This window comes from Poecilia mexicana, unplaced genomic scaffold, assembly GCF_051168715.1.
Source record: "Poecilia mexicana isolate PSO_F unplaced genomic scaffold, ASM5116871v1 scaffold_2, whole genome shotgun sequence".
NCBI lineage: Eukaryota > Metazoa > Chordata > Actinopteri > Cyprinodontiformes > Poeciliidae > Poecilia > Poecilia mexicana.
In genome coordinates this window covers 45325223-45351377 of record NW_028263371.1, presented here as the reverse complement: position 1 = coordinate 45351377, position 26155 = coordinate 45325223, and the positions used below count along the sequence as shown (strand labels likewise).

Genomic DNA, 26155 nt, shown 5'->3' with positions numbered 1-26155 from the left:
TATATATATATAAACCACTGAATTTAGCAGTGATGTGAAGCTGCAACTGGACTCTTGAGTCCTGGAGTGATAAATCATGCCCCTCCACCTGGCAATCCAAAGCACAGTTGTTCAATTCAGGGTGAGGCTCTTGCAAGCAGACCAGCAATCATCTGACTGCATTCCATCAAGTGTGAAGTTTGGCGCAAAGGGAATGGTATTTATCAGAAGTCCTGCTCTGCTTCTTAGTTCCAGTGAAAATAACTCTTACTCTTTCAGCATCTGAAGACAATTTTATTCTTCTGACTTTGTGAGAACAGTTTGGGAATGGCCCTTCTCTGTCCCAGCATGATTGAGCACCAGTGCACAAATCAACTTCCATAAAAATGTGGAATAAGCAGCTTAGAGAAGAAATACTTGACTGGCCTCAACCCAAGGCAGCACCTTTGGAATGAATGACAACAGAATATGTGGGCATGGTCTTTTTGGCCATCATCATTGCCAGCAGAGTTTAAAAAATTGCTGAGCCTTATGGACAGCCTAGATGAGTTAACCCTGTCATTACTGCAAAAAGTAAATGATTATAATCATTAACAGCTATTTCAGATAAAGATAGAACCTGTTTGATAGCTTGAAGCAGGTTAAAGGATCTGAAAATTGCAACTCACTGCGTTCTGATACAAAGAAATTGGTAACACTTTATTTGACGGGGTGTGCATAAGACTGACATGACACTGTCATAACCATGACATAACACCTGTCATGAACATAAAGAAGTCTTTATGAATGTTTATCACAGTTGTCATGAAGTGGCATTCGGTAAATAATGACACTTGTAATGCAAAGTTGCTCTAAAAGTCCATTAAAAGTGCCAACTTTGCATGATTTTGTAAATTATGATAACTGAATGCTAATTTCAATAGGATCCCTGAATTTCCCTCTTCTCTCTCCCATTTGGGCCCCTTGTAGGTTCAGGTTGGAGGTCTGTTGCTCCTTCCCTGATGTGATGTCACAAATATATAACAATTGTGGGAGGAATTATCTGATGTTGATTTCTAAATCAACACCAGACTGAGTGTTGAGTTAGACTGTTGGGAGTTCATTTAGAAATCAACACTGGACTGGATTGCTTTTTGTTTAACTCTTTGGAACTCTTAATGAGTGTTAGGGAAACTAACACTCACTAACACTTGAATTAACACTGTATTTTTAACATACAACACTTGCACTGGAAATCTGACACTTCTGAATTTTTGTGTACTGTTCATATCAGGCATGATTAATTGAAAGTGTTGGTATTTACTGTAATTGGAAGATAAAACCCAGGTTTGAAATCATGCAGTGTGGAAGGGGTGTAGCAAGGGCTGCAGAGTTTTATTACATTCCCCAAAGAGGGGAGCATGATGTCATGAACATGTGTCTCATCTACTGTACGGAACCTGTTTCCTGGCCAGACAGCTGAGCCGAGCATCAGGAGTTTATGTTCTCATAATTTCTCCAGAAAAGGTTTGAGTCCTCCCTCTTGCCCTCATACAAGGTGTTATCTTTTCTCACTCAGTCACACAAACACTTCACAATATCTGTGACCAAAACTGTAAAACCACAGAGGGAGAACAGCTTGTTTTGTTTTATTTTTTTTATTTTTAATAAAATGAATCCTGTTAAAAACAAAGCAAGAATTCATAGCTGGATAGTAAGACATCCAACATACATAATAAAACCATTATCTCCATTTAGTACAAAACTATGTTACATAAAGTGAGTCTTTACAAAACAAATAATTTAATGTAATGATGGAAACGTTAAAGAAAGGAACTGAGAAAACACAAACTGCTGACTTTGTGCACAAACTCACTGCAAGTTATTGAAAATATACACATAATTTTAGCTATTCACACTGAAAACTCCACCATCAGATTTGTTCAAGATCGCCATTACAGCAGCCCCTGTGTGTTACTTTTTGCTATATCTGCACCATGGCGACAAATCCATGTAGTTCAACATATAGTCAGCAAATAAAAATTCAATACCAAGCAGCTACATGTCAAGCTTACCTATCAGATCTGTATGGTTTTTATTTTTTGTGCTATTCTGTGACATTTGAAATGATAAAATATAAAAAAATAAAAAGTTTACATAAGATCAAACAGAGCCTTAGAATAACAGTTCATTTGGCATCAATCTGCAAACAGAGAGAAGAAAAGAAGAAAAATGCCTTATAGTTTGATATAGGGATCAATCTGTATTATTCAGTGGCTGTCATAAAGCTTTAGAAAACTAGCTGAGCTTCAGATTAGAAAGTTTAGGCCACAGCTATACTTCTGCAGTATTTGGTTTCTCTTTTATTGAAAAGATTGACATTTGCTTGCTTCCCAGAAGGAGTCAGAGCATGTCTACAGGAAGGTAAGGGTCTCTACGTTAGACACCTGTCAAAGTACTACGTATCTGCCTTACGCTTAAATATAATAAGAAAATGTATCCCTATAAAATATTGCTTCAGCGTCTCTTTCCTAGCTGCTTCACACTGTACTGAACAATATCATCTCCAGCTAATCCAAACACCCACACAATGTTTGGATACATTGAAAAATCCTTCTGCTTATGCTTAACAAATTAGAGGTGTCATCTATAGCATATAAATTCATCAGGGTTATGAAATTTGTCCCAGTGCTATTCAACTGACACAATAGCAATCTAATAAAAATTTACTTAATTTCATGCCACACTATACAGATGCTTCATCTGTTCTGATAAAAGTTCACTAGCGTCTGCATGCTAAATGTCACAGTGGCATTAACTGAATGCAGTCTAAAATGATTTCTTAATAAATTAAATGATCATTATTTTAACTGAATTAAATAAGGAATTCAACTTTAATCTAAAAATCATTAAGTATGAAAAAAAAATATCAGTGACTTCACAGGCGAAGTAAAGTGAATGTAAAAAGTGCACATACTCTGATTGAAATCCAAGTTAAAGTAATCATTTCAAAACCTCTATCTACTAAAATGACATATATCATGTTCAATAGAAAAAACAAACACTTTTAGAGGGAAATAATACAAATAAAAAGTAGCAATTACTCAGATTTCTTAAATGTGAACACTCTTAGATGGATCCATAAATTATCAGGGCCCTGGAAAAGAAATGTCTTCATTATTTATGAAATGTCTGAATACAGATGGGAAAAATATTACTTAGCATGTAGCATGCTGACAAACTCCAACAAAATAAGAGTAAATGTTGTTTTTGAATCAAAAGGTGAAACTTAGGATATGAACACTTCCAAAACAAAATGTTTTTTGATATTACCTGTCTTGTACTTTTTCCCCAAAAGAGTATCTGGACGTCTCACATTACAATTGTAAAATGTTTTTTAAAAAGTATTTTTGATGCTTTCGATTTTCACGGAACAAAAACCCACTATTTTAATAAAAGTGTGATCACTTTTAAAAACCAATGTACCTTTTCTTGGTGCAGTAGAACACTTTAAATTTTACACCATTCATTCTAACAGACACTTGACAGTTTCTCATATGTGTTACCTCAGTGGAATACCAGGAGTTGATGATCTAATTGAAATAATTCTTTTTAGAAATGCCGACATGCCCCGCAAAAAAATAAAATAAATAAAAATAAAATAAAAAAAATAAAAAAGCCTGTGACAGAAGCTGCATGTTTTTCAGCCTACATTTTGTGTTCAATGAAAACTATGCCTGGCAAATAACTCACTGCTCTGCTGTTCTTTTAGTTCATACAGCAGCAATTGCAGACCATATTTCTGCCTTGCAAAATATCCATGTTTGTGTGGATGATGCCTTGGTATGCAAATGTATAATAATTTAATAAAGCAAATAAAAGCTGCCTTTGTACAGATTTTTGTTATCATAGAGTATTATACTCAGAGTCTGAGACTGAGCAAAATTGACTATGACTTCATCCAAAGGATTAAGCATTTTATATACAAAAATACCCTCACAGATGTCCTGTGTTAAGATTGTCAACACAATCATTTTAGTTTAAGCAAAAAGTCCAACTATTTTTCGCCAAACCTGAAGGAAAATATCTCAGTTGATTAAAAGTACACATTTGGATAGTTTTGAAGTCGCTGCCACATTAAACTGAGTTTTAAAAATTACATTGAAGTTTAATGTTAATTCTTGGTGGCAGGTCTCCTGTAAGCTACTCTAGTTTAACACAACTAAATTGACTGAAATGTTTGGTGCCAGAGCTATGTAGAGCTTGATGATATGCTGAAGAGGTGGTTCAGCCTTTAGAGTTACATGTTTTGATGTTTTTACATCAAAAACATGCAGAATGTTTATCCTTAATGACTGGAATTTCACTCTAGCTATTTTTTGTGTGCAATAAATGTGTCAAGTTCTGGTATGAAACATCCCGTGATTTGCAACTCTATGCACCAAAAGCATATATGATGGATATTTTCTGTTCTTGAGTTACAGCAGTATGTCCGGAACAGAGCTTTGCAGTTCCTTTGGGCACCAGGGAAACACAAATGTTTCTTTCATTAAATGCTGTTTCTCTGCATCAAGTTTGAAAGGGTTAGTGTTTATATAGTTGCTTTGTCTTGTTACATAACATGCAGGTAGGTTGCCTTGCTGTCCACTCCGATTACATTTTTGGCGATGCACCTGTAAAATCCTGTGTCCCTATGTGTCGGGTTTTGTATCACCAATGAACCCTGAGGACTCAGGTAGAGGTTGCCATAAATACGAGGCTGACCCATCACACTCAGTTGTGTCAGGTCTGGTGTTTCCCAACTAACTGTTGCTCGCGGGGTGGCTATGGTCATGCAGGGCAGCTCCACAGCAACACCGCCTCTAGTGTAAGTGACAGGGGAGGGACCGATTGTGATGCGTGGAGGGTAGGCGATGACGATGACAGGAACTGTGGTGACTGAGACTGAGGAAGAGTCAAGACTGGAAAACCTGCAGATGTAACTGCCTCGATCAAACACAGAAACCTGTTTGATTACTAATGTTCCATCTTCTTGCACCACATAACGTCCTAGATCGCTACTGTCACCTCTGGATAGTATCTTGCCACTTGGCATCGTCCATGAAACAGAGCCCCTGGTTGTAGAGGAAGGGCAATGCAGTCGGAGAGTCTCTCCATTAATGGTGCTCACTAGAGGGGCGGTGCTGGTGCGTACTGTGGGTTTGGAGACTGAGCCTGAGGAAGGTGGGGAGTTTATAGAGTGAGACCTGTCTGGTACACCAAGGCCCCTCTGTGAATGCTGCAGAGGCGATACTGTCCTTGTGGGTAAAGACTGAGATACATCTAAATTTCCCTTCGGCGGTATATTTCCCACTTCTCTGCCTTGTTGGGATCTCACATCCACCACTGGTTCTGACACTTCAAGCTGGACCCGCATCAAAGCGTCACCTCTTTCGGTTTTTGCAACACAAACCAAATTCCCACCGTCACTCGCCCGTACATCTCGAAACTCCAAGGAGCCGTTCCGATGCACAGTGAGTCGACTGCCGTAGTAAGGAGCCGGCAGCATGCCATTTCCAGGAAGAAGCCAGGCCAAACGAAGTGGAGGGTAACCTTGGTATGGGCATGGCAAAGTGACAGCCTGGCCTTTAACTGCTCGGTGCTTTGCTATTTTCCCCCCACCCAGAGGTGTGTCTGAATTACTACTTGAAGAAACGCTATTTCTTCTGTTATCATTAGATCCCCCTGCATGACTGTTCCTGTTGAAAGCATGTCCTCTTTGAGTGCTTGTACCAGCTCCATTACCTGACAAACTACTACTAATACTTTGGCCATTTGTTGAAATAACAGTTAACCTGCTGTTGTCTCTGCTGGTATTGGCATCATTACTTTTCTTTCCTGCAATGACTTCATTGTTATTCATCTCAGGATTCCTTTCAGTACTTTCTTCTCTGCCTGTGCTTTGGCTGCGATCTACATTACCACTTCTACTCTGAATGCTGGGTGTGTTTCTATTTAATCCAGTACTGTCTATCTTAATGCCTGTGCTCTGTGCCTCATTTGCCCCAGCCATTATCCCAGTATTACCCCGTCGTGATGAAAATCCTCCAACAGGACTTTTAAACTCATGTTGACTGTAACTTCTTAGAGTAGGATTGGAGCCACTGAACACTGAGTTGAGATTGGTAATAGGAACTATGTTTACTTTTCTGCTATTGTTATCACTATAGCTGTTATTGCTTCTGCTCTTGCTTGCAGTTACAACATTAGATCCAAGATTGATTTTTCTTGCACTAATGACTCCGTGATTGCCATCAGATTTCTTTACACTCCAACCTTGTCCTTTTTCCACCTGTCCTATAATTCCAGAGGTAGAAGTCTCCACTTCCAAGGTCACCACCATGCTCCTTATCCCAGCTGAGTTGCTTGCTCGACAAGTGTAATTTCCAGAGTCAATCTTTTGGGCGGAATGCACTTCCAGGCTTCCATCGGAAATGACCACAACTCGCTGAGAAGAGAGGCCTGATCCCAAGCTCTGTGGGATAACAATGAACGATGGAGAAAACCAGGTAACTGTTGGGGCAGGATCTCCTGTGGCCCTGCAGGGAATCGTAGCAGTTTCTCCCTGCCGCACTTTGATGAAATAGTGACCTCTGCCATTAGTGAACGTTGGTGGGGTCGTCTTCATGGCCTTTACTATGACCTGAAAAAAGTTAGGTCTTATAATCACATTTATATCGACAAAGACAACTTTGTAATAACAATCAGGTGATGAAGTCATTTTTCTGCAGAGTACATAATGTTACATACCTTCATGGTATCTCGGCCTGCCTGGTTCTCTGCGTAGCAGATATACTCGCCCTCATCTCCTTCACCAACTGCTGGAATCAGTAACGTCCCGTTGTGAAAAACAGTACGCTGCCGTCTTTGATCCCTGCTGTCCTCTTGAAACAGCTCACTCTTTACAGTGTTCCCATTTGGTAACGTCCAACGCACAGCTGGACGAGGCAATCCAGAGGCCTGGCAGTCTACCTGTATAGAATCCGTACGTGTATTTTTCCACATCATTATTGGATGCAATAACACTGTATGTTAAATAAATTGATGTTTTCTATTCATTCAGTTATCAACTAAATTGCTCTTAAATGATCTTTCTAGGAGCTCATAACTACCTCTATTGAAATATAGGGTAACACATTTTCATAATCATATAAAATCTCATTTATTGCGTTAAACTTTCATGAGATTATTTTTCACTTAAATATTTATGTGTGCATTACTGTTCCCTTAAGGCAGCTGTTTGTGATTCACAGAAGCCAGTTATATAACATGTCCAGTTTTAATTTCTTTAAATAAGAAAATCTTTAGTCTTCAGATCCAGCCCTATTTTCACCTCATGACGTACAGTTCTCTGTAAGATCATTTTTTTAGAACTTTACAATTGATCACCAGTCATATGTAGCAATGACCTAATATGCTGAAACATATTTTTATTCATTAGCCAAAAAAAATACACAGACGTTCCACTGAAACATATTTTTTGTACATAAAAAATAATGATCTATGGCTTTAGTTTTACCTTCAAAGGTTTTCCAAAGGACACCATCTGATTGATTGACTGTTTTGGGTCAATCCTGGGAGACTTAGTGACCACAGACACACGCAGAATTCGATAATCATCAGCAACCTTGTTGCGTGCAATACACAGGTAATCTCCACTGTCCTTCTCTGTTACTGCCTGCACTGACAGCGTGCCATTAGGATGCACCTTTACACGTTGGTCAAAACTTAAAGTCAAACACAAACAAAAGGCCAGAAAGTAAAATTATATACAGGATATATTGAAAGAATTAACAAAGACTTTATCACACACTTAGCAAACATGTACCTGTAGTGCATGTCCACAAGCTTTCTGGTGGGGGTCCTCCATACAATGGTTGGGGTAGGGTTTCCACTTACAGAGCAGTAAAGATTCAAAGTCCCCTCATAGTTAACAGTAGTAGCAGAGGGTGATGTAGAGACAATGTGGGCTTTAGTGAAGGGGGAGACAGGCCGAGCCTGCAAAACAGTTGAGATTTTTCCACTGGTATGGAAAGAAGAAGCAACTCTTGTGCTGTTTCCTCTGGGTGATACTTTGGTGTTATTTGTTGGCACCATGGAAGGTGAGAAAACAGAGAAGGGATTTGCTTTTTTGATGTCAGGAAAGTGCGATGGGTAAGGTTTTACAGTTTTATTGATTTCAAGAGATGAGCTAGAGGACGAGTTAAAAGGGCTTGAGCTGATTGACAAGTTCTTAGATCTGTCAGAGGGATTTACAGGAGAGAATTTACTTGGACTGAATGCAGCTGAGGTTTGGCTTGGGATTACCGATGTTCTGACTTGGTTGAAAAAAGATGAATTGGATGTTTTATTATCTTTTGCCTCCCCATCTTTAACCACTACTGTCACTGTCCTCTTAGTAGTCCCTACAGCATTACTAGCAGTGCACTCATAATTCCCTGTGTCCTTTGACCCCACATTGCGAATATGGAGTGTCCCATTTGGCAGGACAAAGAGGTTTCCATTAAGAAACTGGGATGGTCGAACAAGCGTCCCATCTGGAATTTGCCAGCGCAGAATTGGTGTTGGGGCCCCTCGGGCGGAGCAGTGAGCATAAACAGGCCAACCTACAGAAAAAAGCAGGTGTTCCTCCCTGGGTTGCTGAATAACCGGGGGCAACGAGGACACATGGAGACGCACTGAGGCGCTGGCTGCACCAGCTGAGTTGGATGCCACACAGCGGTAGACTCCTCGGTCAGTGGGTAATGTTACCGATATGTGAAGGGTCCCATTTGTGTCCATATGGATTCGATTAGAAAAGGTGCCAGAGGAGGTTAAGGTAGAACGATTAGGCAGAACCCAGGAAAGCAGAGGGGGTGGAACGCCATCTGCTTGGCACTCCAGGTGAACCTGGCCACCCTGATGAATGGTAACTTCCCGGTAAAGCATCAGCTGCATATGAGGTGGGCGAGTCAAGATTTCTAGTGTGGTGAGCAACCTGTAAGAAAAAAGAAGAAGACACACAATACAGAAACTTTAACACATTCTACACGTCTGCACTCTCTAAATGTGCACTGGATTCTGGGAAGTATCTAAAGATATAAATGTTTATTTGACTCAGTGAAGAAGAAAGTAAAAGCTGATTCATGATCTCATATAGACAGAGTTGTGTTTGCTGGTTGAGTATAAATCAGTTATTCATTATGTTTACACTAACAAATAATGAATATAGTTTTTTCAAAAACATCCCACTCCTTTGAATTGCAGAACACATTGTCACCTTATCACTACAGATTTTGATTTATTGCACTGGGTTTTTGCATAAGAGGCCAGTACAAATGAGTGTATAATTGTGAAGCAAAGGGAAATGCTGCGTGTTTTCAAAACCTATTTTTAAAAATGGTCTGAAAAGTGTGGCATGCTTTTGTTGTCAGCCCGTCTGAGTTAATACTTTGTACAGTGACCAGCCATTGTAATTGCAACTGCAAGTTAAATGTGGCAGGTTAAATGTGGCTTTGCACATTTGAATATTTTACATTTTACTAATTCTTCTTCACAAAACAGCTCAAGATCGGTCAAATCAAACAATCCGTAAACACGTATGTTTAAGTTATTCCCCAAATTCTCAAACGGAAAACGTTTCTGTGGCACTTTCTACAGGAATATGGTCCAAGTAAATTGGAATAATGAATTATTTTGGATTAATTTGAACAATTGTTTTCATGTGTTTCTGGTGTGTTCCTCAGTCCTTATGACACTCTTTGTTCACTTATGTAACAAAGTAAAAATATATTTATAATAAAAATAAATAATGCATAGACTAGCTCTATTTACTGATGAAGGGACTTCTGAAAGTAATTGGTAGCAATAGAGTTTATTTTGTGGTGTCTGAGTAAAGGACGATAGACATAAATGTACAAAACAACATGTTTTTTAGACTTTATTTTTAATAAGTGTAAAAAACTCCAGTTTCCCTCCCAAATTAAAATGATTTATTACTTTGTGTTGTTCTATTATGCAAAATCTCAATTAAATGTCTGCAGTTGTAACATGACAACATGTAAAAAAAAAAAGTTTAAGGAGCCTTAACCACTTTTGGAGGTACTGTATAGCAACATTGTTGCTATTTCTTTCTCTGACCATATGCCTCATTGAATAAAACTGATTATAATGTATGTTGTGTTCTAAATGTTATACTATACAGACAAGCTCATCAGTATTCATTTCTAAAATCAGCATTCCCACCTGTCATGGCCCAGCAAGCTGCTCGCACTGCAGATATATGTTCCTCTGTCCTGCACTTGTACATTCTGGATAACAAGGGTGCCATTTGGCAAGACCTCAAAACGCTGAGCTCTGGAGTGGATTGACATCACCGCTCCTGAAAGAAAGGCAAAGGGGTGAGGCAGTAAGGCAGAAAGAGAAAACAGTAATGAGAAGGCAGGGGTGGGAAGAACAGAGACAAATTTGGAAAAAAGTTCCAGAGCGAGAAAGGAGAAATATGGGCACAATGAATGGCACAGCTTGAAGTGAAGTCAGTGATGCAGTGCAGAAAATGTTCCATTACTTGCTTGCAGTGTTTTCCACATGGCAAGCCAGAGAAAAGCCTATTATGTGCTTGCTAGTGTATAATGTTTTGTGTTAATGGATTTTTTTTTATATCACAGTAAAATAAGTTCCTATTTGCTCTGCCATACCAAAACTTGTTGCAGGCTTAAGCAATCAGAAAATTTTCCATCAAAGAGTGAAATTCTGATATTTTCTGGCTTTCTGTATAACAGAATCAAATAATAAGCCTTGTCTCTAGTTTTAAAACTTCTCCAGAGAAAGGTATGGAGCATATGTGTGTCTGAGTTCATGTCCTCTATTTGGTGTGTACCTGTAGCAACCTTAGTCCATGTGATTGAAGGTTTTGGCTCTCCCTGAGCTTCACACACCAGGTTTACAGTGCTGCCTGCTAGTACTGATATGGTGCGGATGTGAGGGTCTGCGATCCTTGGCTTAGATCTGACAACCAGAACCTGTGCAGTGGATAATTAAGAGAAGTTAATCAAATAAATAAAACTTTCAAGCACCAAAATAACACTGCAACACTGGAAATATAGTATCAGTTCACCAGAATTGTGTGGGTCTTGTATGTCAATAAACAATATACAATTCTGTCACGATGCTGCTACACAACAACTACAAAGACAAGGATTTGTTATAGACAGATGGATGACAAAAATAAAAACATGTAATGGAAAACTCAAAAGCCTTGTCGATGTCAGGGATTAAAGGATAGAGTCTGGTCTTACATAATCAAAAAGCAACTGTAGGTAAACTCAGACGCAAACTTTGGTGACTTCCCCAAAATAAAAAAAAGCTGCAGCGTTTCCTCTCAAGGTGTGTCTTTGTGTCTGCCAAATGTCAGTGTGTGCACAGGTGGTAGAGATGCAGTTCAGCTTTGTAAAGTCCTATGTTGGTAATTTAGGCCTTTGTTTTTACCTTTGCTTTGAACTTGATTATGGTGGATATTAATTGAAAGCTCAAAGCTACAACCTTTAAAGCGATGGAGCTACAGAGGGATTCTTTTTGCTGCCTGATTGTTTTTTGTTGATGTTTATGGGCCAAATACGGAACGAAGATGAGGAGCAGAGCTGCAGCTTTGAACTTTTAAACAACACATTGGTACATGCATTTAATGAACATAATTGTGTGAGTACTATCAAGTAGGTAATAATACCATACATTTTGCAGCACACACTATAAATATATGATCCAAAACCTTCCATTAGTGCATCACATATAAAATCAATATCTGGGAACAACTAATTGTACAGTCAGTAAGTTCATTTCAATTTCTTTGTGGTCTTTGAAAGATTTCGTTTCAGTTTGATAGACAGCAGACTTCTGGCTATTAATTAAGGATTAATTATCTGGAATCCCATAAGAATAAGCTTTAAAAACCATTATGTTTGTTGACTGCAGACTTTTTTAGCCATGTTTTTTTTTTCTCTCTCTTCAGATCACAGTATGAGGTTTAAAAGTCCATCAAATAAGTGAGTAGTGATGAACCTCATTTGGATTTTATCAGACGGTCATGTGGGGACAAATAAGATCGTTTTTTGATTTGTTGTGCATTCCAGCTAAGTTTTTGCCCTCAGGGGTTTTCACAGTTGGATATTGTGTGTGCGTGTGTGTGTTGTGTGTGTGTGTGTGTGTGTGTGTTTGTTTTTTTCTGAGTCAACACTCTTAAAGAACTGACTGTTGGTTTGCGTTTTACATTTAAGAACCACATAGTTTATTACAATATGCATTTAAAGAATTTCTAATCAAATGGAAATCTCAATAATGCAGCAATATGAAATGTGGAAAGATTTGGAATAATTTAACAAATGAACAAAAAATAGAGGTTAGGGAATTTGTGAAAGCACCCATGAACTTGCCCCAAAAGAAGTTAATATTTTGTCTTATAACACCCATTTAGGTGTCCATCCATCCATTTTCTTTACACCCTTGTCCCTTAGTGGGGTCGGGAGGGTTGCTGGTGCGTATCTCCTGCTAACGTTCCAGGTGAGAGGCGGGGTACACCCTGGACAGGTCGCCAGTCTGTCGCAGGGCAACACAGAGACACACAGGACAAACAACCATGCACACACACACACTCACACCTAGGGACAATTTGGAGAGGCCAATTAACTGTGGGAGGAAACTGGAGTACCTGGAGAAAACCCACGCATGCACAGGGAGAACATGCAAACTCCATGCAGAAAGATCGGGGCTGGGAATCTAACCCAGAACCTTCTTGCTGCAAGGGAACAGCTCTACCAACTGCGCCACTGTGTAGGCCCCCATTTAGGTGTATTTTTTCTTTTTTATTTATGAAACAGGTCAGGTAAAAATAATGTGGAAAAAAATGATAAATTTATTTCAAAATGTTTATATAAATAAAATAATATAAATTGTATTTCCAGCCCCTCTGGGACTATGCTTTGTACAACTACTTTTAAGCACAATTACAGCAGCAAGTCTCGGCTAATATCTTCAACTGGTTTGTACATCTAAATTCAAAAACTCTTGCCCATTCTTGCAGTATGATGCAGAGCTCTGCAGCTCCACGGAGGTAACAAAGACCCCGGGGCTGCTTCTCAGAAATCCTTTCACTGTTTGGATTGTGTGAATAGGTGAATAGCCATGGCCAGATAGCTTTGCAGATGTGTCACACACTTTCCGTTTTTGGATAATGGAAAGTGTGTGAAACTTTCCACATGTCACAGTGGGACTGTGATATGTTTGTAATCGAACCCTGCTACGTTTCCACCTTATCCCTGAGCTGTCTGGTTAGTTTTTCTACTTCATAGTACCATATGTTCACCAGTATCCTCAATGTATAATTTACTTCCAAGTCATACATTTTTTTAAATCCATAAAATAAAATCCTGATCAGATACATAATAGTTTATAGTTGAAACATGACAATTCAAGTGAAGGAGGAAAACTTACCTTTGGAGATGCGGGAAGTGACGGGGAAGGCTGATGAAAACTGCTTCTGTGTGAATCTGGAATAGTGTTAGCTCCATGGTTCTTCCAATCAGTAGGTGTCTGACTCCTGTTTTGACCATTCGCAGGGTGGTCAACCTGGCCAGTTGCTTTAGTGTTTCTTGTTATTGCTTTGGTACTTGTCAATTCCGTTGTGGTGGTAGTGGAAAAAAGAGTTTTCACTGTAGATTGTTTTGTTGTAGTTGGAGGTGTTGTGGTCAGAATACTTTCTGTTGTAGCTGGAAGTGTTGTTTTAGAATCAGTAGATATGGTAGAAAAAGAGGAAATGGACACTTTAGGGATTGCATTTATCAAAACTGGAGAACTGCTTTTGCTGGTAGAAGGATTAGAAGTGGTGCTTAGCCTTGTAATTATTGGCCTGAACTTAGTGTCTGAGGTCAAAGTTGAAGAGATAGTAGAGGAAGTAGTTGGCAAAGTGACTGTAGAAGTCATTGAGGTGGACAGAGCTGAAGTCTGTCTGGGAGTGCTGGATATTGGAAGGATAATGGGGGTTGAAAGAGACATGGTGGGACTTATTATAGCAGCCGTGGTTGTTGTGGGTAGTGTGTCCTCATTAGTTGTAGAGGCTGGTGTACTTTTAGTGCTGCCAAAATAACTAGCTCTCTTGGGAGCAGCTGAAGAAGTAGTTATGATTTTTGCTGCACTGGTGGTGGTTAAAGATGCACTGGGGACTGAGGGAGCAGTGAGAGAATGAGTGATTGAAAAGTGGGACTCACCCAAAGCATTCATCTCTAACTCCTTGCTGTGTTTGCTCGGGGGTCTCTCAGCATGTTTGCCTAAGGTTGTTTGTGTTGCTGTATGAGCCCATGCAGCATGTGTAAATGTCCTATTATCGGGTTCTGGCACATGCGGCTCTGAAATGATAATGGTAGCATGAGTGGGGGCTGGTGTGCTGTTAAAAGTAGACTCCTCAGTTATTTGTTTCTTGCCTGAGTGAATCATCATGTTTGTGTATGTGTGCGGGGCTGTAGGGGAGGGACTGAGTGGAGGTGATTCAAAATTTGAAATAGTAATAAAACGAGGGTCGGAAACAGCTGGCGACACAGGAGTCACAGTCACACCATTTATAATAGTCCTAACATTGTTTCCCAGCGTCAACATAATAGGCGGAAATGTGGTAGCTGATAAGGGCAACAACTTTGTGATTTTATCTGGACTTGACTTAAGTGTCACTGCTTGGTTTATGGAGTTTATCGGGTCGGAGCGAGGATGCTGTGAGGGTACAGGCTGGATCTTTGGCCTGTTAATTCGCCTACGTTGTCCAATTTTCCTGCGGATGTCCCAGGGTCTTCGAGGTCGGGAGTTTGGAATCGCATTTGGGAAAAGTCCCTGTAGAGGATTTTGTGGCCTGGTCCTATTAGGGCTTACATTTGGTACTTTCTCATCCAACACAATTGATTCTATTCCATTTGCTCCTGATAATGAAGTAAGTGTGACACGCTCTGTTTCTGTCTCTGGGTTCACTGTTGTTACCGTTTGTTTGTTTTCTTTCTCTGTTTGTGTTTTTATGTCAAATTCTAGATTCACGTGTGGCCGCTCAGTCACATTATGTATCTCTGCAATGGTTTGTGTTGCTTTTATTGTCTGTGCATCCTTATCAGGAGGTTGAATGGCTTGTGGTTGTTCTTCTTTTACAGTAGCATCATCAACTGAAGACCCTTCAGATTCTGTTTCCTCCTGTGAGCCATGAGATATACTTCTGTCTTTATCGTCACCCTTTCCTCCTTGTCTAATTTCTTCATCTTTTTCTTCAAATATAGGTTGAGTTGTTGTTTTTTCTTCAGCAATTGCTTGACTATTGGTGCTGTTGGCGGTCTTTTGACGAATTTTTGCCAAGAGATCAGCCCATTTCTCAGGGTCTATCCTGTGTTTCTTTGTGGTTACTCTGGGTCTGTTCTGAAAGCGGTGTTTCTTCTGCATAGTTGGTGAAGTAGGTCCTCCAATCCTTTTTAGATGTCCCTCTCTAACACGACCATATCTTTGTGGCTTCTTAATTAGATGTTGTCTGTTTGGGCGTGGTTGGAGAGATGTTGGATATCTTCTTTTAATAGAGGAGGTTTTCTCATCCTCTTCATTTTCTTCATCTCCTGATCCTTCATCAATCTGCCCAAAATTGGGGACCGGTATCTTTGTTGACCTGCCAGCAGCTGATTGAGGTCCTCTGGGTAATGAAGTCTCAAGGGAAGAAATATGTTGTGCTTTTAATATCAGCTGCATTGACATGGTGTCACTACCATACTGGTTGACAGCAATGCAGCGGTAATATCCTGTATCCTTCAGAGTTGATGCAAGTAAAGACAAACTTCCATTTGAATGTACTTTCAATACACCTGATACAGCTAATCCTTGCCACACAACATTTCCATCTGGCAAAATCCAACTTGCCAAAGGTTCTGGTGAACCAGATATCCTGCAGGGCAGAGTGACAGCATCTCTAATGGTTCCAGTGACCGGGGGTCCACTTAGCTCACCTGAATATGGAACGGCAGACTCTTGTACTGCCAGGCGTAATTGAAGGACATCGAAATCTCTTCCAGCTCTGGCAACACAATGGTAAAGCCCTCCATCAGAGAGCTGTACTCTTTGTATTAGTAGGCCTGAGGCTGATAGCTGGAACCTCCCATCTAAACTGCTGGAAGAAGTATTGAGTTTAGATCCATCTGGAAGAATCCATTGGACACTGGGATTACTAGAACTAAGAACAGGGCAAGACAGCTGTATGTTACTGCCTGTTACTCCTACTGCTGTAACTGCTGTGTTAGTGCAATTAGTTAAAATCATTACCCATGGGTGAGAAGTAGGGGAAGACAGTGAGGGATTAAAAGTTTGATCAGGATGAGCAGAAACTCTTGTTGAGTAGATAAGTTGGACTTTATGCCTGTTAGACTGTGCTCTGTCAAGCTGAATGCTAATTGCTGATTGTAGTAACCATTCTGGTCGGGCTTTAACAGAGGCTTTGATCCCAGTGTGATAATATCCATCTGTCTCTGGTGCCTGTCTGTAGCGGTAGGCCAATGCCGGAGCTTTACTTAACATGATCTCCCTCTCAAGGCGAGCTGCGGTTTCACTGTAGTAAGCCAAAATCCTCCAAAGTTTCTCGTAGCTTTGTCCCAGAACAGGGCAGTCAAGGGGGAGAGACAAAGCGAGCGGGAGAGGAAAAGAGGAACTCCAGGAGAGATCTGGAGGAGGAGTAACGTCTGGGGAATCGGTAGAGTGAGTAATTTTACAACTCAGATCAACGCTGTACCCTTGTTGGTCAGAAAGACCCAGGGTGATATTGCCTAAAGGCTCTCTGAACTTCTCACTTGGCTGGATTTTGCTATGGTCTGATTCCAAGGGTGTTTCTTTTCCAGGGAAGCTGATGATCGGTGAAGTGCAATGTAGAGTCGCCTGATCAAGCAAATTCTGGCCCTGGAGAGACAGGGGCGAGGCACAAACTGGACACTGAGGACCACCAGGACATTTCAATAAGCCTAATGACAGATGGAGTGAAAGAGAGAAAGAGAAAGAGAGAGAGAGTGAGTGAATGTTGTCAAAGCAAATCTCTCATATCAATAGATATATTCTGTTTTTGGCATTGTATTTAAATATAATGAAATGTGACGCTTTAGTAATTTGCACATATTTTTTTGAAAATTAAGTCATTGATTAGTCACACCAGTTTATTTCAAGCATTCATTACCCCTTTTTTGTTTCTTGCTAATTTACTGTGGTTGTTTCATCTCGCAAATCACAATGCATCACTTTTTAATCACAGCACAATCATTACCCTATATATCAGCTGCCACACATCAGCGCTGTCATCATGTATTAGTCATGGCAGGTTAAGCCTGGCATATCAATGGCACACATTTCATGGTTCAGCTTTCTTTCACATTTTAATAAAGCCTACAAGACAGACTGCAAAAATAATATAGAGCCAAACAAGGACGTATGTGTGACAAAATGATGGTCAAGGGCATCTGTGTAAATTAGATCTATCGAAAAGTAGGTTTACCCACATCTAATGGATTGGTCACAAATTTTTAGCCAGTTTTAAAAGCCTTCTTGATTTTCCTATTCAATTTTCTCATCTACAGTTTGTCTTCTTAAAGACACAGCAATAAATAGCAATAAAACTGTAGATAAGCAGAAGCATAAAAAGAAAATATTTTTTTCTAGACTTAGCAGTCACCTGGGTGAGCAAGACTCCATGAGAGAAACCAGTTCATCCTACAGTCACAGCTCCAAGGATTAGCCTGCAGGATCAGGGTCTCCAGCAGAGGTGCTGTTGTCACACTCTTTTCAGACAGGATAGTTAGACTGTTGTTGGAAACATCTAGATGTCTGAAAACAAAAGACGCTGGCTCAAACATTGTCAAAAAAACAAATTAGTTAAGCCTCCATAATCATTAACTTTCTCTGCATATATGATTCTGTTCCTTATTTTATTTGTTTGTGCAAATAAAACCCAGCATGCAAATCTTCACATTTTCTCATGTAACTGATGAGGAATTGTCTCAAGCGCCGCCAGGGCTGTGGACTGTTATACATTTTTGTTGTCAAACCTCACCTCAAAGTAGAAAAATAATATGTATTCAGGATGGAGAGCGTGCACAGAGCGTGAGGGTGCAGCTGATGCAGCCTGTTGCCTTGCAGACGAAGCAGCCTGAGGCTAGGCAGCTGGAGCAGAGCCCGGGGGTGGATGTGTTGGAGCAGGTTGTGATCCAAGTAAAGACGCAGCAGCGATGTCAGGCCAGAGAAGGTCAGAGATGAAGAGATCTCTCTCAGCTTGTTATAGCTCAACTTGAGTATCTGTAAGAAGAAAGGGGTGCAGTGAGGTGTACAAATTAGAAAAACAGACATCAAGGCTGATTGAAAAAAGCAAGTCTTATGCGAGGGATCGTAAGTGTTTCAGTGGCTGCCACTTGCTTGGAAATTGAATTTAGAACAATTGGGAAGCAGGATAAGGATTTGAATATTAATAACTCTTCTTGGAATTTATGAAAATTTTAGAACATAAGGTATTTCTTACAGCTCTCCATTTCCCAGTTTAAATCTAAAAAACATTCCACAGCACACAATATGATATGAACATAGGACAGAAGCAGGGAGAACTAAAAGGATTATTTTTGCTCTGGTGGGGTGCACTGCTCCAATGCAGTTAAGCTTTTGATCCAGAATATCACACTGTAGGAAATCTATTAAAATTTAATACACATATGAAGAATTTACCCCACTTATATGCATGCAAAATTATTATTATTATTGTTGTTGTTGTTGTTGTTGTTGTTGTTATTGTTCCTCTGCCCTCCAGGGAAGCTACTTAGCTGGAACACTTCCAGCTGCTGGCAGATTTAGCACGTGACAATGTCAGCACATGGAAATATGGATCCTATTATCCCAGTAAGGAAAATATATCAGCATCTGTCTCGAAGATGAAGGGTACAATTGCCTGTGTAATATCAGTTCCCCCAAGGACTCCAAACGCTGCCCTAAGGTTGCTGCTAAAGTTGTCCAGCATGTTTCTTGTCACTGAAAAGGCAAGGAATCATGGTACGTAAATTATGCATTAGCTTGAAAGAAATTAGAAATAAATGGAGATAGGAAAAGCGAAATTATGTGGACTGTTGCAGCCTTTTGACAAACATCTCAAATATTGTTAATCTCTTCCTAACTCAAGTTCTAAACTGATAAGATCCTTTCTGACAAGAAGCAGTTTGTGTTCATCTGTCACAGTCAGAGATCAATGAAGACTTTATCCTGCAAGTGGAGTGCAAATAGAGTTTTGGGAGCTTAACTTACAGCAAATAAAAGAAAAAAGAAATTGAAACAGACTTCTTTCATGAATGACTGAGCTCCTCCTGCAGTTTCTCCTAAGTTCAGTATCATTAGCCAGCCAGTGTTTAGCCAAATTTCACCTACACAGTATACAGCACAGTAGGGTACCCAATCCCCATTGACCAGATATATAAATAAGCAATAGGAAACTTGTTAAGGTGGCTACTGATAGACATTTCTTAAGTGCTAGCTGCTGAAATGTTAATTTTGTCATTTATTTTGTAGACATCTGTTACAATGCTACCAATTGTCTGCACATTATATTGAAAATTTGGGAAAAATAATAAACGAAAAAAAAACTATTAACAGAAAGGACTTTATATTGGCTGCGTCTTTGGGTACTATTCGGTACTGTATCTTGTTGCATTACCTGGAGCGATTTCATCTCTTTAAACACTCCATCTGGAAGATATTGGAGGTTGTTGCTGTGGAGCATCAGGAGCTCTACTCTCCTTAACCCAACCAGAGATTTGTCATGAAGTCTGCTGATACTATTAAACCTGCAAAAGCAAAAAGGCATCATTGATATACTGAGGTACATATGTATATTTCATCTTCATCAGGGCAACCACCAGAGACCTGTCAATAAGGCACAGAGTGGTGCGTCCTTGCAACAAGTTGTTCCAACTCTCGACCAATCGCAAGGACTGAGGATCAACAAACCCTTGGCCATAGTCTCCGTAATCTAGTTGAATTTAGTCAGTTTCTGTACTCTTGTTTCATTGAAAGTCTTGAATCACTCTTATCCTCACATCTCCCCTGAAGTCAGTTTGCCAAGGGAAATGAAACAAGATGCTAAATCACTGAACAACATTGCCTGCAGGCTTGTGGAGTTATTCAAACCTCTAACAATGAAATTGTTTGGACTGTTCTGCCTTTTAAAAGGAGTCAGTATTCCTTAGGGCAGATCCAGAGTACACTGAAGGTACGCTGAAGTGAAAACATCTTCCTGTAATTACACTGTTTCTTGTGTCCGGCATATAGAGTCTGCTTGCCAACAATATGTTTCTGCTATTCAGTCTAAAAAAAAAAAAAAAAAGCACATTGAGATACCTTTTAAAATATTAGAAAACTTTAGCTCAATAATTCCTTTGTCCAGGAAAGTCTGGCTCATTGCAGGCAAAAAGTGAAGAAATCCCTCAAGAGTTACATCTGGTTATGAGACCTTTTTCTAATTCTCTTGCAGTACAAACTAAATTCAGTTCAGTTCAGCTCATGTATATTGCGCCGATTCGCAACAAATGTCGCCTCAAGAGACTTTACAAAAAAGTAAACACATATGTATGCCACTTTATCCTCGATATCAAACGGTACACTAAACTCAATGAATTATCCAAATTGGTTCAAAAAAGTTCTCTATCTAAGAAAACCCAGCAGATTGAGTCACTGACTAGCAGCATTCACTGCTATTCACTCCTAAATAGGAACTACTTATCTTGGCATGTGTTATGCATATCTTACGACTACTAAAAGATAAATTTTATATTGTATTATAGCTTTAAAACAAACTACACTGTATTTTACAGCATCAGAATATGACCATTGTGTTGGAGAGAATTCTAATAATTAAAAACTAAACTGTGAGTTCACATACCCTAAATTAATCCGTCTCGTATGCGCAGGCAGGCCAGGTGGGACGATGAGCAGTGATCGGAAGGTGCAGTGAACTTCATTGGCCTGGTAGCAGTTACAGCTCCTGGGGCAGGACTGGCCGCTGGACATCTCGAGTGTGAGCACCAGAAGTGCCAGCAGCGCCAGTGGTGCAGACCCAGTCTGATGCATCTTCACCCACGGGGAAAGAAGCTAAACTGAGATTATCACCGGCAACATGAAACAGGATGTCAAGTTTAGTGTAAACAGACAAGTGCACCACAACCTGCAGCTCAGATGGGAATCATTGTGTTCTGTACACACATGCACATTTAAAAAGTTCAACACTTTACAACAAAAAATCCAAAAGTGATTTATTGCTGTGCATCACACATTATACTGATTAACATACAGACAACATAAAAGTGGAAAAATGTATGTATATAGAAAGTTACCAGGAAAGTTAACTTGCAATAATGAAATTTATTTTAAAAAAAAGAAAGTTCATTTGAAGGAGAAGCTTTCAATTTACCCGTCAATATACATTTAAACCCTAATTGCTGGTCATGAGCTTTCGGTGGTGACCAAATAAAACGAGATCACGGATACGTTTGACTGAAAAGAGTTTTGTCTGAAGGGTGTCTGGGCTCTCTTTTCGAGGCAGGATGAGAGGAGGGAAAAGTCAACAGGGAGGGCCACCGCTCCGCCACATCGAGTGGAGCCAGTTAAGGTGGCCTGAGCATCTGGTTAGGATGCCTCCTGGATGCCTCCTTGGTGAGATGTTATGGGCACGTCCCACCAGGAGGAGACTCAGAGGAAGGACACGCTGGAGGGACTATGTTTCTTGGTTGGCCTTGGATTTCCCTGGAAGAGCTGGCCTAATTGGCTGGGAGGGGAGAGTCTGGGTCATTCTGTTTAGCTACCTGACCTGACCTCAGAAAGGAGGAGGTGACAGACCAACGGATGGACAGACAGACAGATGGATGGATGGAATTTTACTGACAGCATAGTTTACAAAGGAAACTTGTAAGACCAATGTTGTAGGAATATCTCACATTTAAATGTAGATAATTTCTAGACATCTAATTAAATCAAAAGTTTGTTTGATTTTATTGTTATTATCCTTTATCTTAAAAGGGTGAAGGTGGGGAGAATATTTTTAAGGCAAGAAAATGGACATTCAATTTTACTTAACTGATAATCAGATATATTTTGCCAAAAAAGAAACGTGTCTGTGGGGGGGCATTAAAACTGGCTTCAGCCCACAGACTGCTCATCCTCCTGCATACGGCCCTTCATGAGGTTTAGGATTAGTAATGACACATATATTTTTTTTATATCGTTTTTTAATCTTTTTCAAAATCTCTTTTTCTCACTGTTTATTCTATGTCACATGCTGTTTGCATTTTAATTATGTAAAGCACTTTGAAATGCCTTGCTGCTGAAATGTGCTATACAAATAAAATTTGATTGATTAAAGTCACAAACTGTACACGAGCAAGCTCAGTAATAAATCTGCAATAGATTTTTTTAATCATATGTTGGAGTTTTGGACTTTGACAAATTAATTCATGATGCTAGATAGAGTTCATTTCATTGTCAGTCACTTACAGACGGAGAATGAGACATAAGTCACAGAAACTTCGCTGCGCTTTCTTATCCAATCACACACAAGCGCTGAAATTTACACCACTTCAACGTAAACTGAACACACAACTGAGACTTTTCGTCTTGTTTAGAATATACTATGAATCCAAAGTGATAATAAAAAAAATAAAATAATAATAATAATAATAATAATAATAAAACATACCTTAAACTTTTCTGGTCCTGAGGCATAAATTATTGTAAGGAATTATTCATTTTCTACATCAAATGATGATTTCAATTCATCCGTGTACTTCGGCAAATTAATCCGCACTTTCCCACCTTCATTCATCCATTTGTCACCACAGTGTTCGCAAAGAATGCGGGGGAAATCCTGCAAATAAGCACTTTTTAAAACTTGAAAATTCCCACAAAACCACTCCTACCCCTCGGCAAAAAAATCAAGCAGGTCTTCTTGTATGTGACGGGAGGAGAAAAGGAGCGCAGCACACGCGGCAGGCGGACAGCAATCGCGTCTGGTCCCTGTGTGCACGCGTTTTGTGTGGAGAACAATGTGTGTGTATTTGATCTTGGAAAGTGGGACAGGGCAGCAAGTGAAGAGAAAGACGCTCAGGCAGAGGGGTCTATCCGAAGAGGGGCGGAAACTATGAAGTAATAAGTCACCGTGCTTCAAGCTGCTTCTTCTGCTGCACAGAAATGACATTTTTTAAATAAACTTTTTTAAAAAAATTATAATCAAGTACACATATTAGATTTTATTATTCTGAGTTAAAAAAAAAAAAAACTGGGTAAAGCTTCTTATTTTTGGTGAAAGTTTTATCTCCCACTTGCCTCTCTGTCGCTGATAGTGGCAGAGAGACAATTTGGACAGTCGCCAGGATTCACCAGGGTGTTCCTCCAGTGGTGACGAGTTGCCAGCCTTTCACGGGGAAACACAGAAACACACAATTTTTTCCTGGCCTTAAGAGAGAAATAGAGAGACTGTGTTTCTCTCTGAATATGACATCACAGTCAGGTTTATGGACTGTGGGAGCTGGAGTACCAGAAGAGAACCCACATGAAAGGGGGCTGAACATGCAAACTTGATGCAGAAAGAGCAAGCAGAGATTCAAATCCTGGACTTCATCCTGCAACGCAGCAGTGCTACCAGCTGTTTTGTTGTGCAGACCTTATTATTCTTTGTTATTTTAGTTTGAACACTTGATCCATGTTGGTACATCAACATATTGATTGGGTGGCTTTCAAAATATGTTGGCCTAATTAACATTTATCCTCTTAATTTTGGTGTTTGATAACTGAATCTTCTGGATTAGGAGCCAATATTGCCAACGATATCTCAGACAGAGATGGTCCAACATCTCTGATTCTCAGACATGCAGATCGGAACTTCTTAGAGGGGAAACCAGAAATAGACAGGTGCTCCTCAGCTGTTATCTCCAGTAAGCGACCCCCAACACTCCCACACCTCGACCCCCCCCCCCCCCAACCCCCAACTGTGTTGGAAGGCTTGTGACAGAGTGTGACTGATTCTAGACAGGGGCAGCTTTGCAAGACAATGTAGTGAGATGTTTCAGTTCACTTTATTTTCTTCTTTTGTATATTTAGTACCAAAGGTCTTCAACTAATCTCATGCAGCAGCTACATCAAAGAACTGCAGCTTTAGGTATGAGAATAAGGTCACCCAAATGAAGAGTTTTAAATTTTCTCATCAGCTGCCTCAGTAATGAATGGCTACATTAATCATGTATGACTGTCAATAGCCTGCAGCTCGGCAGTCGACAAGTGAACATCTGCAGACGTCTTAGCAAATGTGATTGGATGTTTTACAGTCAGCAACTTTCTCTCTGATGTTTTTCAGTGCATGATCCAATCTTTGCCACCTTATCACCCTTGTCTCTGCAGGCAGCACTGTTCTGTGAACAGTTGTCAGAGCTGAACTCATCCCCCAAAGCTATATTACTGCGCCGGCTCACTTCATTACATTGCTCAATGTTATCGAAACATGGTGGACTGTAACAGATGAATTGCTGCTGGTCTGACTGGAAACAAGTAAGGAATGATGACATAATGTAATATCAATGGCTCATTGGGGAAGATGAATGAATGACTGGATGAAATGAGAAGGCATACTGTGACATACTGATGCCTTTCCCTTGTAGAACAATATACAGCTTTAAATAAATGTTATAGAGTCTACAAATGAATAAATGACATTCTTGCTTGCAGATACTTAAAGCCAAACATTTTTAAATTACTTTTAGTATATAATTAATTAAAATAAACCCTAAATCTAGCATGAAAATAACTCCAAATCATATTATTCTGCGCAGTGCAGAAGCATAGGGATCTCAGCATTTATGATTCAGTTTTGCCAATTTGCCAATTTTTTTTTGTTTGTAATGCGCCCTTTTCATCTGCTGTCAAATTCATTTGTTTTTTGGGGGTTTTTTTTGTTTTTTTTGTTGTTTTTTTTTAGTTGTGAACTGTCTTTTTAATTCTTTTATTTATGCAAATATGTATTCTGCGACAACTGGAATTGTAATGTAACAAAAATTTTAAATTGTGACTTGCTAAAAGTAGTTCTACAGATTCAGGGACGCTGTTACATCTAAAAACAAACACAGTGATGTTTCGAGGTTTGTTTACACACATGACTGGTTTGAATGTAATGTGGATTTTGAAACTTTTAAATATCTATCTGAATGGTTCTGTTTTGAGAATGGAATGACCCAATTTCAGTGATGAAGAAAATAAGAATTAGGTGAAATTTATTTGAGATTTTCTCATATCAACACAGATTAAAATTTTACATGCAGGTTCCATTGTATAAATAATCTCTCACTAACATTTTTTTTGTTTGATTTTTTTTTTCAAAAAAATTACCCAAAATAAAATCAAAACTGGTCTTTGAAAGGTTTACATTGGGCCTTCTGAATGGGATCACCAAAGCCCAATCCTCAACTTTGCTGAGAAAGAAAAATTCTGCTGTAAGGGTTGGGTCTCCCTCATCACTGCTATTTCTGCCACCCAGTAGTAAGTGTGTAAAATTGATGCCTGAGTTTTGTTCCAGAAGCAGGGATTTTTCCATAATGATGATGTCTTAAAGGTGGCCTTCCTAGCAAAGTAGGTTATCTGTGCCAGAATAGTTTAATCTTCAATCACTGCTGCCAGCGGCTTTTGTAAGCTTTGCTGATAGCAACCTTGATTATAATTCTTGTTTTTTTTTGTGTGAAGTGGTGTAAATATCAGTTCATCCAATAATGGATGAACACTCAACAGATTTGTCTTTCAGCCCACCTGTACTCTGAGAAATCAGTAGCATTTTGGCTCAAAACTGATAAATTGCTTTCTCTAACTCAGGTTACATTTTTGGTTGCAGTGTCAGACTTCAGTGAGAGATAAATGGATGTTCAATGCAGCCCTCTAGTCCATCTGGTGATTTTGATCCTGGTGGCAACAGGCTCTCATGCAGTTCATACTGAGCCTGTATGTTAACTAAATGACTGAAGACAGATTGGATAATAATTCTCTTTCTTCATACCTACTGACAGCCAGAGTGCTAGAGAAATGCATCCTTACTGAGAGAAACATCTGTAACCAATCACATTATTATAGCAGG

General features: G+C 39.6%; 1 protein-coding gene across 1 annotated transcript; it reads right to left on the bottom strand.

Annotated features, from left to right (window-relative positions):
- Positions 1-1214: 1214 nt before the first annotated feature.
- Positions 1215-21315, bottom strand: LOC106905331 (matrix-remodeling-associated protein 5-like). Its single transcript, XM_088001667.1, has 11 exons — positions 20933-21315; positions 19709-19838; positions 18071-18312; positions 17693-17844; positions 13462-16991; positions 10856-10997; positions 10222-10357; positions 7826-8974; positions 7517-7724; positions 6748-6969; positions 1215-6640 (listed from the first exon to the last, which is right to left on the bottom strand). The coding sequence occupies exons 1-11, from the start codon at positions 21118-21120 to the stop codon at positions 4571-4573; spliced, it is 8169 nt and encodes a 2722-aa protein (XP_087857793.1). The 5' UTR covers positions 21121-21315; the 3' UTR covers positions 1215-4570.
- Positions 21316-26155: the final 4840 nt, after the last annotated feature.

What these genes read in the sequence shown, in the direction of transcription:
- LOC106905331 (XM_088001667.1), bottom strand. Translation starts at nt 21,120, where the DNA reads ATGCATCAGACTGGGTCTGCACCACTGGCGCTGCTGGCACTTCTGGTG. An exon ending in ATGGACTAAGGTTGCTACAG is followed by an intron (nt 10,358 to 10,855) that starts GTACACACCAAA and finishes CCTTTCTTTCAG; the next exon opens with GAGCGGTGATGTCAATCCAC. An exon ending in CCTTTGGAAAACCTTTGAAG is followed by an intron (nt 6,970 to 7,516) that starts GTAAAACTAAAG and finishes GATTCTATACAG; the next exon opens with GTAGACTGCCAGGCCTCTGG.